General features: G+C 37.1%; 1 protein-coding gene across 1 annotated transcript; it reads left to right on the plus strand.

Annotated features, from left to right (window-relative positions):
• Positions 1 to 90: 90 nt before the first annotated feature.
• On the plus strand, positions 91 to 18,656 carry LOC113069661 (cartilage acidic protein 1-like; the record flags this gene model as incomplete). The annotated part of the gene is made up of 12 exons (XM_026242829.1): positions 91 to 287; positions 380 to 516; positions 6,496 to 6,652; positions 8,131 to 8,265; positions 8,377 to 8,522; positions 10,725 to 10,861; positions 12,037 to 12,119; positions 13,407 to 13,507; positions 14,600 to 14,768; positions 17,249 to 17,394; positions 17,481 to 17,523; positions 18,161 to 18,656. Coding segments are annotated over 12 exons (1,639 nt in total), but the record flags the coding sequence as incomplete, so codon positions are not given.
• Between the last annotated feature and the right edge of the window lie 312 nt (positions 18,657 to 18,968).

Genomic DNA, 18,968 nt, shown 5'->3' on the forward strand with positions numbered 1-18,968 from the left:
ATACATACTGATGAACAAGACATAGTGATGGCCTTTTTTTATTTACACAATTACACAGTTACACAAATGTTCTGCTTTTTTTCTCTTTAGCTACAATGGCCCAAATCTGGTGTTGAAGTATGACAGTTTTAAGAAGAGGCTTGTTAACATTGCGGTTGACAACCGCAGTTCTCCATACTATGCACTCAGAGATCGACAGGGCAATGCCATTGGAGTGACAGCATGTGACATAGATGGTGATGGCAGAGAGGAAATTTACGTCCTTAACACTAATAATGCCTTCTCTGGTATGAAATGGTTCCATAAACAAGGCTCTGAAGGAAATGCTAAAGTAAATGGATGTTAGTTTCATGTAAATTGTTCATGTCATTTCATGCAGGGAGAACAACATACACTGACAAGCTCTTTAAGTTTCGTAACGGCCGGTTTGAGGATCTCCTGAATGATGACATTAATGAAAACCGAGATGTTGCCAATCGTGTGGCTGGTCGGTCAGTCGCATGTGTGGACAGAAAGGTAACACTTCTAATAAGTTTGTGTCAAACAAAAGCTTGATGGTAAAAACACTTTTTTCAGGAAAACTGACCAGGTGTATAAATAAGTAATTTGTATGTTTTCCTGTAAAATTCACACAGATCTTCCAAAATTAGGATTGCCATCTATATTCTGGGATTAAAAATAAATAATAATTAAAAAAGTTGATAAGTTCATTTATTTTTCTACGTCTTCGTTTTTACAATTTAAATTGCATTTGCTCTTAGTATAGTATGTTTCTCTGTCAAAACAGACCTGTGGTCCATTTTTGGATGGGAAACCAGCAGATGTTGTGAAAGTTTCCAGCTAACATGGAATGTTCTCAGTACTTTGTCTAATGTCCTGGCAAGGATCTCTTAAAGTTATGAAAAAACGCTCTTCCAGTAACGTTAATAGAACATTCGTTCAAAGTTAGCTGGTCTTTAATAATGTTCTTAAAGTGTTAACACAAAAAAAGGGGTTATACATCATCTGTTTTTCTTCTAAAACATTTTAGTTGGACATTTACAGGTGCATCTCAATAAATTAGAGTGTCGAGGAAAAGTTAATTTATTTCAGTAATTCAACTTAAATTGTGAAACTCGTGCATTAAATAAATTGAATGCACACAGACTGAAGTTTAAGTCTTTGGTTCTTTTAATTGTGATGACTTTGGCTCACATTTAACATAAACCCACCAATCTACTCTCTCAACAAATTAGAATACTTCATAAGACCAATAAAAATAATAATAATAATAAGAATTTTTTTTTAGTGAATGGTTGGCCTTCTGGAAAGTATTTTCATTTACTGTACATGTACTAAATACTTTATAGGTGCTCCTTTTGCTTTAATTACTGCTTCAATTCGGCCTGGCATGGAGGTGATCAGTTTGTGGCACTGCTGAGGTGGTATGGGAAAGCCCAGGTTCTTTGACAGTGGCCTTCAGCTCATCTTGTATTGTTTGGTTTCTTGTTTCTCATTTTCCTCCTTGACAATATCAGGTCTGGTGAGTTTGCTGGCCAGTCACGCACACCAACACCATGGTCATTTTAACCAAATTTTGGTATTTTTGGCAGCGTGGGCAGGTGCCAGATCCTGCTGGAAAATGAATTCAGCATCTTCAAAAAGCTGGTCTGCAGAAGGAAGCATGAAGTGCTCCAAAAATTTCTTGATAAACAGGTGCAGTGACTTTGGTTTTCAAAAAAACACAATGGACCAACACCAGCAGATGACAATGTACCCCAAAATCATCTTAGACTGTGGAAACCTAACAGTGGACTTCAATCAACTAGGGCTATAAGCTTCTCCAACCTTCCTCCAGACTCTAGGACCTTGGTTTCCAAATGAAATACAAAACTTGCTGTCATCTGAACTTTGGACCACTGGGCAACAGTCCAGTTCTTCTTCTCCTTAGTCCATGTAAGACGCCTCTGACGTTGTCTGTGGTTCAGCAATTCCTTGACACTTATGTGTGTGGTGGCTCTTGATGCCTTAGTTCCATTTCTTGTGAAGTTCACTCAAATTCTTGGATCGATTATGCTTGACAATTCTCATAAGGCAGCGGTTCTCTCGGTTCGTTGTGTATCTTTTCTTCCACAATTTTCCTTCCACTCAACTTTCTGTTAACTTGTTTGGATACAGCACTCTGTGAACAGCCAGCTTCTTTGGCAATGAATGTTTGTGGCTCATCATCCTTGTGAAGGGTGTCAATGATTGTCTTCTGGACAGCTGTCAGATCAGCAGTCTTCCCCATGATTGTGTAGCCTAGTGAACCAAACTGAGAGACCGTTTTGAAGGCTCAGGAAACCTTTGCATTTATTTAATACAAAAGTATTAACAATTTGAGTAGAATTACTGAAATAAATGAACTTTTCCATGACATTCCAATTTATTGAGATGCACCTGTATGTAACTTTTTTATACATAAATTAATACTTGTTTGCAAATAATGTTTGCAAAGTGCTAAATATTCTCTTAACAGTTATGTAATCAAGAAAAAACTTTTTGAAAAATTTTTAAAAAATGGGACATTTAAAAAAAAATTGTGTTTTCATAACTTTTTGTAGAAATCGAGCATCGCGTTAAATATACTTGACGGAAGTGGTCCTGATTGAACATATGATTCTGGTTATTCTCAGCTCTAAAATATCGCACAGACTAGAAAATGCTCTTCTTGAGTGCAGTCTGTATAAAAGATAAAAAAAAATACTCATCCAGTAATCATGAGTGACTGAAAAATCATGGAAACTTCATGCTTAAAGCTTTTTGAATAACTGTAAGATGAAAATGTGAATAGTAAGTTGCAGCCTGAGGTATGCATTGATCATCAACAGGATTGCAGAACATTAGTATGTGGAATCTGAAGGAAAGTGAGTTCTTAAGGGTGTTGAGTGACTGTTTACATCTCATTACTGTCTGATCGTTTCACCCTCAGAAACTCAAAATCCTCTGCGGCCATCATTTGCTGTCCACCATTAATGTTGAATCCTGCCCCCATAGCCAACCAATATGATTGTTCATTTTCAGCGTACTGCAATATTTGTCTGTGACATTGAACCATGTGCTGTAATAATTAGAAAATGCAAGGTCTCATTGGTTTCTTTTTGTAAGGAGATGTAATAGGTGGGAAGTGCTGCCTTAATTTGTCTCTCTGCACGTAGGTTATCAGAGCTTCCGCCATCTGACCGCTCTTCACTACCTAATCACAGACGTCATGATGAATGGCCAAACATGTCAATGATTTGTATTTAGTCCAAAACACCATAAGCTGAACAGCATATTTCCACAATTACTTCTGGACTGCATGCTGTTGTTTGGAGCAGTCAGCAGTGAAGAATGCTCAGCAATCCTGGGGAAGAACTTCAAGGGATTGAAATTGATTTTTTCGACCGCAGTCATTTGACTGGGCTCATAATTGTGAGATGGTGCTGCTTAAAAGTCCTTCAGCAATGATTTTATGATTTAAATGATTTAGGATCAGGCTTATAATAGGCTTGGAGAGAAACAAAACAAAATGTGTTTGGTCTTCACAGAGTTGGGAACCAAAAAAATGACCCTGTCATTGGATACTATGTCGATCCACAAAGAAACTTTAACAAGTTGAAATGAACTGCTGATGCAGATCGTTGAGTTTGCCTTATTTATTCCTATCTACAGTCATACAAGGTCACAGAAGCATTAAGATCCAGAAATCTGGTTTATATATATATATATATATATATATATATATATATATTATTTATTTATTTTCATTTAAATACATTCATTATATTATATTTATTTGATTGTATCTTAATTCTCAATTAATTCAAGGCAATAGTAAATATTTGTGAATTAAAAAAAAAACCAAAAAATTTACCAATGGGTACCATGCTCTTTAATCAGTTTGATTAAAGTAATAGTTCACCCAAAAATACAAATTTCCTAAAAATTTACTGACTCTAAGGGCAAGATGTAGATGAGTATAATTCTTCATCCGAAAATATTTGAAGAAATTTAGCATTACATTACTTCCTCTACATTTAAGATATTTTTAATTTCAAGCAGTCAGAATCAGAAGATAAATATGAACAGATCAAGCACAGTTTAAAAGCAAAACAGTCCAAAACAGTTCTAAGCAAATATTTTGGAGGATTTTGATGTGAGAAGACAGCAGGAAGAGAACACTTATTATCATTTATAGCGTGCCCGGAATACCTCCCCAGGAAGGCGTCCAGGAGGTATCCAGAACAGATACCCGAGCCACCTCAGCTGGCTCCTCTCAATGTGGAGGAGCAGCGGCTCTACTCTGAACTCCTCCCGAGTGGCCGAGCTCCTCACCCTATCTCTAAGGGACTGCCCAGCCACCCTATGGAGAAAGCTTATTTCGGCCCGCTGTATCTGGGATTTTTTCCTTTCGGTCATGACCCACAGCTCATGATCATAGGTGAGAGTAGGAACGTAGATCGACTGGTCAATCGAGAGCTTCGCCTTGCAGCTCAGCTCCTTCTTCACCACAACAGACAGGTACATCAACCGCCTCACTGCAAAAGCTGCACCTATCTGCCTCTCAATCTACATCTTTCCCTCACTCGTGAACAAGACCCCAAGATACTTGAACTGCTCCACTTGAAGCAGGAGCTCTCCACCAACCTGAAGGGGACATGCCACCCTTTTCTGGCTGAAAACCATGGCCAGGGACTTGGAGGTACTGATTCTCATCCCAGCCGCTTCACACTCTGCTGCAAACTGTCCAAGCGCACGCTGAAGGTCCTGGCCCGATGAAGCCAACATGACAACATCATCTGCAAAAAGCAGAGACGAAATCATGTGGTCCCAAAACCGGACACCCTCTGGCCCCTGGCTGCACCTAGAAATCCTAGAAAAAACAGGACCGGTGATAAAAGGCAGCCCTGCCGGAGTCCAACATGTACCGGGAACAAATCTGGCTTACTGCAAGGAATGCGAACTAAGCTCCTGCTCCGGTCATATAGGGACCGAACATCCCTTAACAGAAGGACCTGGACCCCATACTCCCAGAGCACCCCCCACATGAAGCCGCGAGGGACACGGTCAAATGCCTTCTCCAAATCCACAAAACACCTGTGGATCGGTTGGGCAAACTTCCATGAACCCTCCAGCACCCAGGTGAGGGCATAAAGCTGGTCAAGCGTTCCACGACCGGGACGAAAACCTCATTTGTCCTCCTGAATCCAAAGTTCGACTATCGACCAAATTCTCCTCTCCAGTACCCTGGCATAGACTTTCCATGGAAGTCTGAGGAGTGTGATCCCCCTGTAGTTGGAACACACCCTCTGGTCCCACTTCTTGAAAAGAGTGCGATATCACTTCCATGAAACCATAGATGGTACAAAATATACTTTGAACGTATTAGTCTCCAATACTTTTCTGGTCCTTGTTACTGGCAAAATTGTCTGTAAATCTAATTCTTTATAAACAGAGCATGCAAAACATGTAAATCATGACATTAAAACTTGAGTTGCTAATACATTCTGGGGCAACATCTGTTTTAACTCCATTATGCTTTAATCTGTATTTTCTGAACTGAAGTTGCGGTTATGTAAAAACCAGAGAGCGTTTGACATTTTCATTGTTGTGCCTCATTAGGATTCTGGTCATGAGCTGCTGATATTTATATACTTATGTATATATTTCTTTATTTCACCCTTTCCATGCTGTTGGATCCTGGGTGTCTTTATTGAAAATGTGTGTGCAAGTTCATTTGCTTGGCTACTTCACTGACTTCATGTCCACAGGGAATATTTCTGATAATGGGGTGTGAAATTAATATCCAAGGGGAGGCAGTTTAAATATGTGTGTGGTGTGTGAAAGTATGTGTATGCAACTGTTCTGTATGTGGACGAGTGTTTGACTTATTTCTCTTATTTTATAAGAGGGATGTTACTTTTCTTGCAATAATTACAAAAAGATTTTCCATACATCAGATTTTCCACAAATCACATGGCACCACAATAATGATTTTGTCCCTAATTTGAGAAATGGTGGAATTGTCATTATTATGGAAAGTTATGACTTTCGCATTAAATACAAATTATCCTGTTTTTATATTTGTTTATTTACTGTTGGATATATATATAAAAGGCATCTTTATATGTATTTCACATCATGTATTTTAGACACAGTTTTCATGTTATCAATTTTTTTTAAATAGCACAAAATATAGAATGTTTTTAACCACAATATTTTAGTTTATTTTATTTTAGTCTTAACCTGTATGCAACATTATCAAATATTATAATTATTTAATTAATTTTTTTTTTTACAAAATAAGTGTGAAAAGTGTTAAAAAGTTTAGAAGCATAGAAACTTTTGTATATAGTTGTACAGTATATAGTTTATATAGTTTTCACTTTGTAGAATTGTGAGAATTTTTATAAAGGTTTTTAAAATTGTTTATGAGATTAAGCATTATTAGTAGTCTAATCAATATAAACAATGCATCTTTCTTTCTTTTTTAAGGGAACAGGTCGTTATTCCATCTACATTGCTAACTATGCCAGCGGAACTGTAGGTCCACATGCTCTGATTGAAATGGATGAAAGTTCAAGTGACCCGTCCAAGGGAATCATTGCACTGTCGAACGTGGCTGAGCAGGCCGGAGTCAACAAGTTCACAGGTGCATGTCCGCTTATTTATGAATATGTGAGTGGGAGTTTGTAAGTGTACGATGATGTCAGTGAATATATTACCCAGCACTCTTTAATGAGCTGTAGGATCCAGGTTTTTTGTCTTGTGGCTGATTTACAGTGGAGCTCGGTGCTCATATCAGCTTTGCATCACTGAGTTATAGACCGTGTTTATCAGCTAAAGCAGCCAGTAATAGAGAGAACAGGGCCCTGGAAGGCAGCGCTGAATAAAGAGATGGAGGTTTTGGCGCACTCAGCTGTTTACTCCACTGAAAGTCATGTGAAGGCACAAGGACAAGTGAGCCGTATTTCAGCTCTGACTTACTCAATGAAGCAGCTATTACATCAATCACTATGGGGAGAGCAGGGCTTTGGACCACCGTTCAGAGCAGTTTTGGAGAGGCACTGTTGAGAAGGGTTCAACTAGGACAGTCTCTGAATGGAAATGTCGCTGTAGTAACAAAATTAAGCTTTTGTGATATTCTTGCCTCACTATGGAGGATTCTGTCAAAGCCTTGGCAGACTTCATATGATTGAATGACACAAAACATGGAATGGCTTTGACCACAAAATGTTATTATTGTTATTAACTTATTTTACATTTGAATTAATTTAATTTAATACAGTTTTTATTTCATATTATAACACATTTAAATGTCACAAGACGGAATGGATTCAGCAATATGTTTCATTTCATTTAAATTATACATGCTATTTTATTTGTAATAATAAATATGTAATAATTGTTTGAATGACAAAAATATGGAATTGATTAAACACAATATGTTTATTTCATTTATTTTACCAATGCATTTCTGTTTTTTAACATTTTATTTTATGAATAAACCTATTTTATTCACTTTATTTACATATTTAATGAGGACGCTGAAGCTGCATTGGAGTCTATCTGCAGAAGTTTATTTTATTTTATTTTATTTTATTTTAACCAGTCTGTAACAATATAAAGAATATAAATACTTAATTATAAAAAAATATTTAATACAGCAAAAGTTGTTCCCTCTTCCAAATGTCTTTTCAAATGTATTTCAAATATATATTTGAAAGTAAGAGCTATTACAACTCTTAATAGCATGCTCATATTTAGCATTAAGAAGAACCTGGTCCTTCCGGGCTTTAAGAAATAAAAGCACTTTTTTTTCTTTAAAGCAGCTTTGAAACATCATAATGTTCATTGTGAAAAGCGCTATACAAAAAAAAGGTAAAAAAAATACTTGCTGCTGTAATTCAGCTGGAGGTCAGAGCTGTAGAATAGTGATAGCTGGGTGAGATGTGTTGAAAGAGAGCTGGTTAAATGCACGTTCACACTCCCTGTAATGTGATTATGGGCAGTCAGAGTCTGTGTCAGCAAAAGCAGCAGAGAGCCGCTGCTGGGGAAATGAGCTGGAAAGCCACTAACGATTTCTGCTGTGCGTTTGGTGATGATGGCCGTCTCTGCTGTGAGTTATAGGGGGACGGGGGGTCGTGGTGGGTCCCATCCTCAGTCAGACCCTACCTGATATTTTCTGTGACAATGAGTACAGCCCTAACTTTCTGTTTCGGAACAACGGGGATGGTACATTTACAGATGTGGCGGCACAAGCGGGTAAGTAAGAGCTGGCACTTTTCATTTTTTGTGATGATTTTGTTTTGAAAGGTGACTTTGTTAGCCTTTCAAAGCAAACATGCAATGAAATTTTTGTATTTGTTGTCACAGGGGTTGATGACCCGATGCAGCATGGCCGTGGAGTGGCGTTAGCAGATTTTAATCGGGATGGGAAGACAGACATTGTCTATGGAAACTGGAATGGGCCACATCGTCTGTTCCTACAGCTCAGCAATAATCGCAAGCAAAGGTTTAAGGTGCAGATTTTAAAAACACTCTGCAACTTTTTTAGCTGTAATGGAAGAGAAGATGTTTTTATTGCTGTCCTTGCCAGGCCAGAATATATATTTTTATACTAAATAATGGTAGGATCAGCTTTGTTATACAGAACACATTGTGATCCCTACATTCTGATCTGTATAATTAAATCCCTCTGAGAGAAAACAGAGGATAAAATAATAACATCTGCTGTCTGATTGATGTATTTAGTTATTCTCTAATCATTGTTCTATTGTTCGCGCAGTGACCTGGCCCTTGTTTCAGCTGGTAAAGCACACTGATTGTAATTAGTAACACAGTATGACACAGTATGATCGAAGAATTTCTTTTTTTTTCATCAGACTTCAACAGAAAGTTGTTGTTTTTTCATCTGCTAACAGCTATATCAAGTCTGAATGTTGTGAGAAATGTTTGTTTTTTATTGTTTTTGCAGAACCTACTTTTAAAAGTTTGGGTTCAGTAAGATTTCCTTTAAAAAAAAAATACATTAATTCAGAAAGGATGTGTTAAATTAATCAAAAGTGGCAGTAAAGACTCAAATATTTAAAATAATTGGTGTTTTTTTGAAATTACTATTTATCTAAACATCAAACAATGGTGTTCCACAATGATAATAAGCAGCATGATTGCTTTTAACTTTGATAATAATAAAGTTTCTTGAGCAGCAAATCTGCATATTATCTGCATTTTTCTTAAGGATCCCGTGACACTGAAGACTGGAAAAATGTTATTTTTAATTGTGATAATTTTTCACAATATTACTCTTTTTACTGTATTTTTGATCAAATAGCAGAAGGAAAAAAGGACCCCAGACTTATGAATGCTAGTGTAATATTTTTTAACAATATAATATAATATGTGCATTATAGTGATTTTATCACAGCTTTTATACAATGGTGGCAAAAGCCATATGACAAAAATCACCAATATTCAGTTTTTGATAGACAAACAAATAGGAATACGGATAGCTTAAGTTTCATTTAAACGTTGACAAATTTGTTCATATTGAACATGAAATGTCTTTTCCAGATTTTTGGCAAACCTAAGAACATTTCTTCTGAAACTCTAGATGGGACATATGTGAGATCACTAGGATCTTTTTCTCAAAATAAAACTCTTAGTTTTAAATCTTTTCAATCTGCTCCGTTTCCGCACATTGTCATCTGAAACATTTGTCCTGTGGGGCCAGTCAGAATTTGTAAGTCTGCTAATCTTAAACTAATGGTTTAATTAGGCTATGTAATCAAGCCTGTCCTTAAATAAATAATAAAAATTAAGTAGAAGTAATGAACCCAACATTATTATCTATTTATTTTCCTGCAGTAGTTAGTCATTAACCTTTGGAGCTCTGTATCACCAGAGTGTGTCAGGTTATAGTGTTTGATTGGACTTTTGTTATGGATGGATCAGTGCTGTGTGTGTAGGTCTTCTTCAGCTTTAGTTTGATCTCAGTGTTAGCCGCAGTGATCGGCTTCTTTAGCACAGAGATAAACGTCAGCAGGAAGCTGTTTTATGGGGGTCAATTGTTGGGGTAATGTCTAATGGTAGACCTTACAGAAGGGTTTGTGAATCAGAGTAGGGTATTGTGACCTTTGCCCATATAATTGCATTGTGATTAAGATGCTTTGTTATTCCGAGTGTTAATTCAACTTTGGCTGAACAAGCACACCAGCTTGTGTAAGTGCATGTATTTGCAAGTGCATCAGTATTGTCTCGTGCTCAGGTGTTTCATCACCTCTGCTGGTTCCTGTCCAGAGATGGCCATTGTCTCTTCTTCAACCAGACAGCAGAAGGTCACTTCATGGGCTTTCTCCTGCAGGTTTTATGAGCCCTATAATTAAAATTGGGCTTAATACTTGAGAGAGTGCCGGCATGCTCAATAACTCTTCCATGACTCGTTGCTACACTATTGAAGCGCAACGATAGCAGTTACTTTTCTCTGCTAAAACTCCCTGCAGTTTTTAGACTGTATTTATCTGCAGCTTAGAACTTCATGTTATAGATATCACATTTCTGACTCTCCAGATCTTAAAGCTGATGTTCTCCTGTCAGCAAAGGTAAAAGACATACCTGTCCTAGTGTGATATGTAGAGACAACTACTGTAAGTATTTTCCCAAGTGTAAAGAGTGTAAGCACTGTGGAGTTTCAAATTTTGATACGCTGATATTCTCTGTACCAGGACGTGGCCACACAGAAGTTTTCCATGCCATCTCCTGTTCGCACTGTCATCGCAGCCGACTTTGATAATGACAATGAACTGGAAGTTTTTTTCAACAACATTGCCTACAGAGGACCATCAGCCAACAGACTCTTCAGGTGTGAACAAAAAGACTATACCGACATAGCTTAGATCTTAGAGGGGCGCAGAACACAAGGAGATGTTTAACAGGATGTTCGCACTGATTATTTATGCTGTGTAAAGTGAATGGCCATCAAAGGCAATAAAAAAAGTTATCTTGTGCATTATTTAATGTCTTTGCAAGTCATCTAATACCTGCCTGAAGGACAGACTGAAAGTTTATTCATGATCAGGAATATAAAAAATACCCCTTTTATAGTTCTCAAATTCAATGAGGAATATTTTTATTATAATTATATTTTTATTATTATTTATATAAATAATTTTAATAATTTTTATTTTTTTGCTTATTTTTTTTGTTTATACTTTTAATTATTATTATTTTTAAATCTAATATTTTATTTTATTTCAGCATTTTAATTGACAAACAATCTTTTATAGTTTTTTTAATTACCAATAAAACCTGCTGGTTACCATTTACTACCATTGTATGGGAAAAGAACAACATCAACATTCTGATATCCACACCCCCCCCCCCCCATAATACAGTATATCAGAAGGATAGTTCATTTCACTCTATGAATGTAACCTGTCTTTTGTGATTCATACAATTGCCTGCTTGATCAAAATGACCTAACAAAACAGTATTAACTTTATGTAACAGAGTTATTACTTTAACATTTATTTTGGGGATTTGGTAGTAAGCCCAGATGGCATGACAAGCCAGCAAGTCCAACCGCCAGACCACAAACACAACCCAGTCCAACCACAACTCTACCTGATGGGAAATTCCCCTTACGTCCGACCTCACCCATTAAACGATGGCTTTCTAATGAGAAGACTGGACGTAGCATTAAACAGGACATTGTTTCAAATTAGTTTCTAATCCCATACTCAAACAATCTGGACCCCGGTTCTCAGAAAGCAAAGCCTCAAGCTTTTTGTATAAAGAAACCTTTTAGTTAGCATTATTAGTCATCAAAATGTAGCGTATGAACTTCCAGCCCTAAAAAAATGTTTTAACTGAATCAATATTGTGTGAGTTTCATGAGCCTGGAAATGAATATCTCCATTGAGACATGTTATATAACATACATCTGACAAGGTACATTTGTCTTTGACTGTTCATTTGTGTCGAGTTCTCTCAAGCCAAAAGGCAAATTGAGTAAGTAATTAATCTTTACCATGGCAGAGTTTCTCGGAGAGAACACGGAGATCCACAGATTGAGGAGCTGAACATCGGGGAGGCCGCCGAACCAGAGGGACGGGGAACTGGTACGAAGGGTTTGGCTGGTTCATTCCATCCAAATTTAGGACTGTTTATCTTGTAAATCCATTTCATGACTTTTACAAATGGTAAATTTAAGATTTTCCTCTTAAAATAACTTGAAAATGATTATTTTTTTTTTTAATAAAGGATTGAGGAGCCTGTTATATCAAAAAGTTATTACAAAGACAGCATTAATGTTCTCACCTCCATGTTGTTTAAAAGCTTGTCACATCACATTTATTGCTAATCCATCCCGTTGCGTTTTGGACAACATCAAAGGATATGCTTGTCAATCAATCAATGTTCTTTTTTCTTCTTTCTTTTTTTTATAAATTTAAATTAGCATTAGTTAATACTCTGAGAGTAGCTAGCACATGGCTAGTGAAATACTAACACAATATTAGTTTTTTATTTTTATTTTTTAAAGAAATTAATATTTTAATAAGCAGTGATGCATTAAACAAAACAAAAGTGACAAAGACTTACTGTACATCATTACAAATGTTATATTTCAAGAAAATACTGTTCTATTAACTGTTCTGTTCATCAAAGAATCCTGAAAAAAGGTGTCATGGTTTTCACAAAATATTAAGCAGCACAGCTGTTTTCAATATTGATATTAATAGTTGACAATAAAATTAGCATATTAAAATGAATTGTGAAGAATCATGTGACAATGAAGACTGGAGTAATGATGCTGACAATTTGGCTTTTCCACCACAGAAATAATTGATATTTAAAAAAAAAAAAAAAAAATGAAAACTTTTATTGTAATGTTTCATATTATGACTGTTCCACTGTATTTTTCTTTTAAAAAAAAAGAAGAAAATAAAAATAAAAAAACTTTCAAAACCAAGTTAATAAAGTTGCTGACCCCTAACTTTTTGTTTATACTACAGTATTGAACAGTAGTGTATGTTAATCGGGCACACCTTTGTGTAAAGAAGAAGTTAGTAGTTTTTGGTGTACTAGAATAGATGAACAAACAAACTGTGGAGTGATGGGATGGTTGCGTTTAACTCCAAAACTTAATCCTGATTATTTCATCTCTACCACTAGATGTCATTATAAATCCAGGCTTGTGTATAACTGCATCTTGTTACTTTTATGACATTTAGTATTAGGTGCAGTCACCCCTCAATCTAAATCATCATCATCATCATCATTAGAAAGCCAATGTATCAGTGTATATGTGGTCTAAACATTTTTTTTTTTTTTTTTTTTGGTATTAATGTTGAGAATTGGAAACTATGTGTTACAGCTGTATCTGAGCAGGATGATCTGTATTTCAGGAGCAGCTGTGACTGATATTGATGGAGATGGGCAGCTGGATCTTTTGGTGATGCATGGGGAAAGTGCAGCTCAACCCATCTCTGTGTATCGAGTCACTCAGGTGAGATAGTGTTTTAGACCGGTCAGCCACATTTAAATAGACAAAACACTTCAGATTTTCTTGAGAAATAACTTATGCTTTGTTCTAGTATCACATATTCTCAAATGTTTCTTCTGAAATCCCTTAAGAGAAGTAAAAGATTTGAATTCAGAAATGAGACAAACCATTACCTAACCTATAATTGAGGTAAGCGGCCGCTTAGGGCTTGGGGAATCGCGGGGCCCCATTTGATATTGGTGAAACATGTTTGGCAAATGCTCCAGTGTGTATTTGTGTTCTGGAGAGCGTCAAAGTTTCACTCACCACTCAAAACGGCGAGTTTTGACAAGTGCTGAGTTTTTCTGCAAGCTCGCGAAAACTCTCATTATAACAATGTGTATGTAGATACGATGTAAATAAGAGATTGTGCAGTGCAGTGCAGACAGCTTCACTGATTAACGGAACGTCACGAGATTGCGATGAACTTAAGTCAATGACAGCTGTCTGGATAACTGTCTCAGAACCTCAGAGAAGAAAGAATCCTGTTTCGTATCATGAGTTTATTTCTCTTGGTGCTTCAAAATGACTAGTTTGTGTGCTTTCTTTTATGCACGTACTGGTGCAAACTGCTGTGCACTCATCCAAATACACAAATGCGACTGGACTTTCACTTAGTTGATTACATTTTATACTTGTTCCTTGGCAAACCCACCATATGCCTTAAGAACACTTGTAATATGAACGAGTTGCGTGGGATAATTTTATTGCATTCTTTTTATGACATTCTTTTTGTAATTTTGTAAGATTGAAGAAGGTTACAATTCAATAAATGGACAAGTGCAAGCAAGTTTTTTGTGATCTAAAAAAAAAATAAATAAAAAAATTTAGCCTAATATGGTGTCAGAACAGTTGTTAAATTTTGTAGAAGTAAATGAATTATAAACTATGAGAGAGCAATAGGAAAACAAAGCTGAAAGCCAGATATTTTGGGCAATTTTGCAGTCCTGGCCAGGACAGGAACCAAAAGAGGACATATGGTCATCTTAAAACAGTATTTTGCATTTATGGTTGAAGTTTAACAACTGTTTTGAAGTTGTTGGTTTTTCATTACAGGGCTCATCTAATAAATGGCTCCGTGTGATTCCACGCACACAGTTTGGGGCTTTTGCTCGTGGAGCAAAGGTGATAGTCTACACCAAGCGGAATGGCCCTCACACACGCATTATAGATGGAGGATCAGGGTACTTGTGCGAGATGGAGCCAGTGGCTCACTTTGGACTAGGTATGTATTTATTTCCCACTCTCTTTTGCCTAAAAAGCCTGCCTAAATTTTTTTGTCCACGATATTCACATTAAGAAAGGAACAACTATGAAATTGACCAGAACTGTAAAATATCTATTTCATAAGTGCATCCACCGTCTCGGAAATGTTCAGGGTCGCAGAGTAGCGGGAAAACAAGTGTTCGCTCTGCTGACTCATTACAGAGAAACAATTATGATGTAACGCCAGGTCATGTTCAGTGGGGGGCTTGGGGTCTCAGTAACATTATCCTCCATGTTGAGGCTGGTTCCTTGAATATCCTCATAGACTGAAGGTCCGGAGAGAAGCCTGCAGGTGCAGCAGCCGGTGGCAGCAAACCGGACCTTTTCCCCACGGCTTGGCAATGTTACAGATGCTTGGAGGCACATGGCTTCATCTGGGAGCTATCGGACAGATTTGTGGCAGGAGTAGGCTGCCAGCTGGAAGCTCGTATTGCTCTGAATGTGCTGTGAAAAACAAAATGATAGCCATCAGTGGTCACTGGATCACCCTGAGGGCTCGTATATATGTGCGTATGTGTTCAGGCCTCTCATCGATGTTTCTTTAAGGAAGAGTGTTTGTAAATTGATGTAAAATATCTGCACTACAAAATAAATCCATAGTACAGTTTACGGTGTCGAAGAATGGAAGTCGATTTCTTTCTTTTTTTCCCTATATTTCTTTCCTTTTTTTTTATTCTGACTTTTTGTCTCACAATTGCAGCTTTATTTCTTGCAGTGGCAGTGTTGTCTCACAATATGACTTTATATCTTACAGTAGATCGATTTCCATCCAAACGTGAAGCAAATATTTTCAGTTTGCAAAAAAAAAAAAAAAAAAAAAAAAGCCAATTAGGTGCCTTTCTATCTAGTTGTTTGGGTGGATGATGGTGGTATTGGTAACCTAGTAACCAACAGTAAATAAAACAATTGCAATTTCCGTTACTCATTTCTGATGTGATACTTCAAAATGCACATAAAAACAGGGTGTTGGAAATATAGCTTGTGGTACCTCACAATTGCACCTTATATTATTTATTTATTTATTTAGATTTTTAGATGTTTTGAACATTTAGATTTATATGCCAAACATTACTATGGTAGATGTAACTTTTTTATTTTTTATTAAATTATTATTATTATTATTTTTTAAATACATTATATTAAGATTTTTAGATATTTAAAACGTTTATATTTCTCAGATAAGACCATCCCATTATACTTCTAAAAAATACTTTTTTAAAAATGTAATTAATTAATCTTTTTTAGACATTTTGTGTTTTTAGATTACCATTATACATCTCAACAAAAAAATGTATGGATTTTTATTTCATAAATTGTTATTATAATTTTTTTGATTATTAGATATTTAGAATTTCTGATTTCTCAGACTAACTAACTTACTAAATTAATAAATAAATTAATAAATTAATTAATTACCATGGTACTGTTTGTTAGTGAATAGTATCTGTATTGCATTCAGTTATCCAAACACTTGCAATCATCATTTTCCACATGAAGAATTTGCAGATTGCCTTTATTTAATAAAAAGCTGATAGGTGCTCAGTATGTCTTTCCCAAGTAAACTGCGTCTTTCAGTAACCACTGGTGAAATCTCATGCTTTTTGTCTCGAGAGGCACCTGAGCCAGCCTTGGCACTGCCAGGAGCCCCATGGATCTGTTTACCTAAGAAATGTCATTTAATTAAGAACTGGGAAGGCAGTCAGCTTCTCTCCTGCTTGACTAAAGGCTATAATGGAAAGAAAGTCTAATGCCCGCCATGTCCCTTCTCATTTCAGCTCCTTTGAAGTTCTGTCTTCCTCCTCCACCACATTCATTTCCAATGGATGATCTCTCCGTTCATGATCACTATGTTAGTCTCCTCTAACGGCCATGTTAATTACTGTCCCCGCCGTCTGTGAGAAAGTGTCTCTGACAATTAGATTGAAGGTAGTTAATGGATGCTTCTGTAAACCTTCTTAAATGAAGTGCTTTCCAACCACCGTGCCATTTATATGGCTCCTTATTGCAGCCACCAAACAACAGACAGATTTCATCAGTCTGGCATGTGTGAACCTCATTGCTTTAATGCCTCAGTGGCTGCTATGCCAGAAACTCTCTGGCCTGTGAACCCCACACACCAGCAGTCATGAGAAACCGGTTCTGCCGATCAAAGGAGATGTGTTCAGGCCTCGCTGCTCACGAAGCTGCCCACAGCTGAGACTGAACACATTCTTGTGCATTTGTTTTAGAGACTACGTGGTCTGTGCCAAACCAGAGCCTAGTCCAACCTGGCTATTGCCGAGGAACTTCTTGGGAGGGCCCTTTTTCCAGAATGGTATTTTTCCATGGAGAGATGTACATTAAGAAAATAAATCATTTATTATGTCTCCAAAGCCCGAGGGGAAGTTTTAACGACGTTCATGAGGTACTAAAAGGATTGATGCTTTGCCACCCTGACAGGGAAGGATGTGGCCACCAGTTTGGAAGTGTTCTGGCCAGGTGGACGTTCTGTGGCGAGACCTCTGGAGCCCAGTGATATGAACAAAGTGATGGAGATCCATTACCCTGAGAATGAGGAGGAGGCGACCCTAGTGGTGGAGATTGAAGTAAGTACCCTGCCTGTCATCCTCATATGTTCTTTCTTTATTTGAGAGGTTGAATTGTTGTAAGTAATATCTATTTCTTTTCACAGTGTGGACCAGGATTTGAGGTCAATGAAAATGGCCGCTGCACTGGTAAGTTTTTGAGCAATCTGACCTAAATTTAACCTCCCAGAGGCCTAAACTCCATAATCCATTGCAATAAATGTATATAGGGTATGATGTATGATAGGTGCTCAGTATGTCTTTCCCAACTAAACTGTGTCGCTGCTCGCTAGTTATAAAAAATATATAGCTTGAGACTGGTCTGAATTATGTACCATCCACAGTACAGTAGTTTCTTGCAAAAATGAAAGCAAAAAATAAAATAAAGGTATTGTGTTGTAAGTTTAGCAACATGCTAACGGAAAATTGTGAGTCAAGTCTCCTATGTGATTCACATGTGCATCATGTGGTGCAAAGCAGTCCAAATCAGTCACTTATACAGTACGATTCCATTTAAGTTAGGATGTTGCCTTAATTGGAATCTTCCTATGTAGGCAGCAGACAGCAAGGCAACTCAGCAGGCTTTAGAAAAGAAACTGTGTCAGTCATCATGAGTTTTTGTGTAGTAGGTGTGACTTCTTGGTTCGATGCACACATATAATGGTATCTTAAAGCATTCACTCCCACAAATAAATGTGGCTGTCATTCCTTAAACTTCACAGTGTGTACATAACCAGAGCATCATGTATCAGACCTCATGTTTATTCCACTCCTCTTCTTTGTCTAGACCAAGATGAGTGCACACAGTTCCCGTCTGTCTGTCCCTCTGAGCGACCTGTCTGCACCAACACCTACGGGAGCTTCAAGTGCCGTGCAAACAAGAGGTGTAACCAGGGATACGAGCCTAATTATGAAGGGACAGCATGTGTAGGTGAGTTGAGACTAAAGCCAGATGGTTATGGTGGATTGATATAACAAGAAGCCACTGAGAATAGCTGTTTGCCCTCATTTCACATAGGTAGGTCTGGAATTCATGGCAGCTTTCATTGGCCAAGGCTTGCCCATGAGGCCGTTTGTCAGACAAACAATCACAATTTGTTTCGTTCATTGTTAAGTTTTGTGGTGTGGAAATGTCACCACAATAACAGACCGGTGTGTAAAACTCTCTGACATATTTTAAAGATTCTATGCCGCAAACTTTAAATATTTCACATACTTTAGAAAATCCAGTGTTCAGTGGATTCTGAAAAGCGCTCGTCGTCACTGTTGTAAACACAGCGGCTTTCATCTTTCATGAGGGGGTTTGTATCTTTGTTTCCGCGGAAATCCTGTAGAATTCAACCAATCCGATGACTACTTAGACACTTCTGAATTTTTTTCACCGGTTGTGTCCCATATGCATCAGACGTTCAGCCAGCGGTCCGTGGGCGTGATGTCTGAGGCTGAGATTAGGGCAAAAATATCTCAACCTGTGCTATAATATGCAAAGATACCAAAAGAGGAATTTTTAACTCAAATGAACTCAAGCATTTCTCATTTCCAAGTCCACATGATGCTAATTAATTAATTATTAACTATATTCTTATTTTACATCA

The sequence above is a fragment of the Carassius auratus genome, unplaced genomic scaffold (genome assembly GCF_003368295.1).
Source record: "Carassius auratus strain Wakin unplaced genomic scaffold, ASM336829v1 scaf_tig00002093, whole genome shotgun sequence".
Taxonomy (NCBI): domain Eukaryota; kingdom Metazoa; phylum Chordata; class Actinopteri; order Cypriniformes; family Cyprinidae; genus Carassius; species Carassius auratus.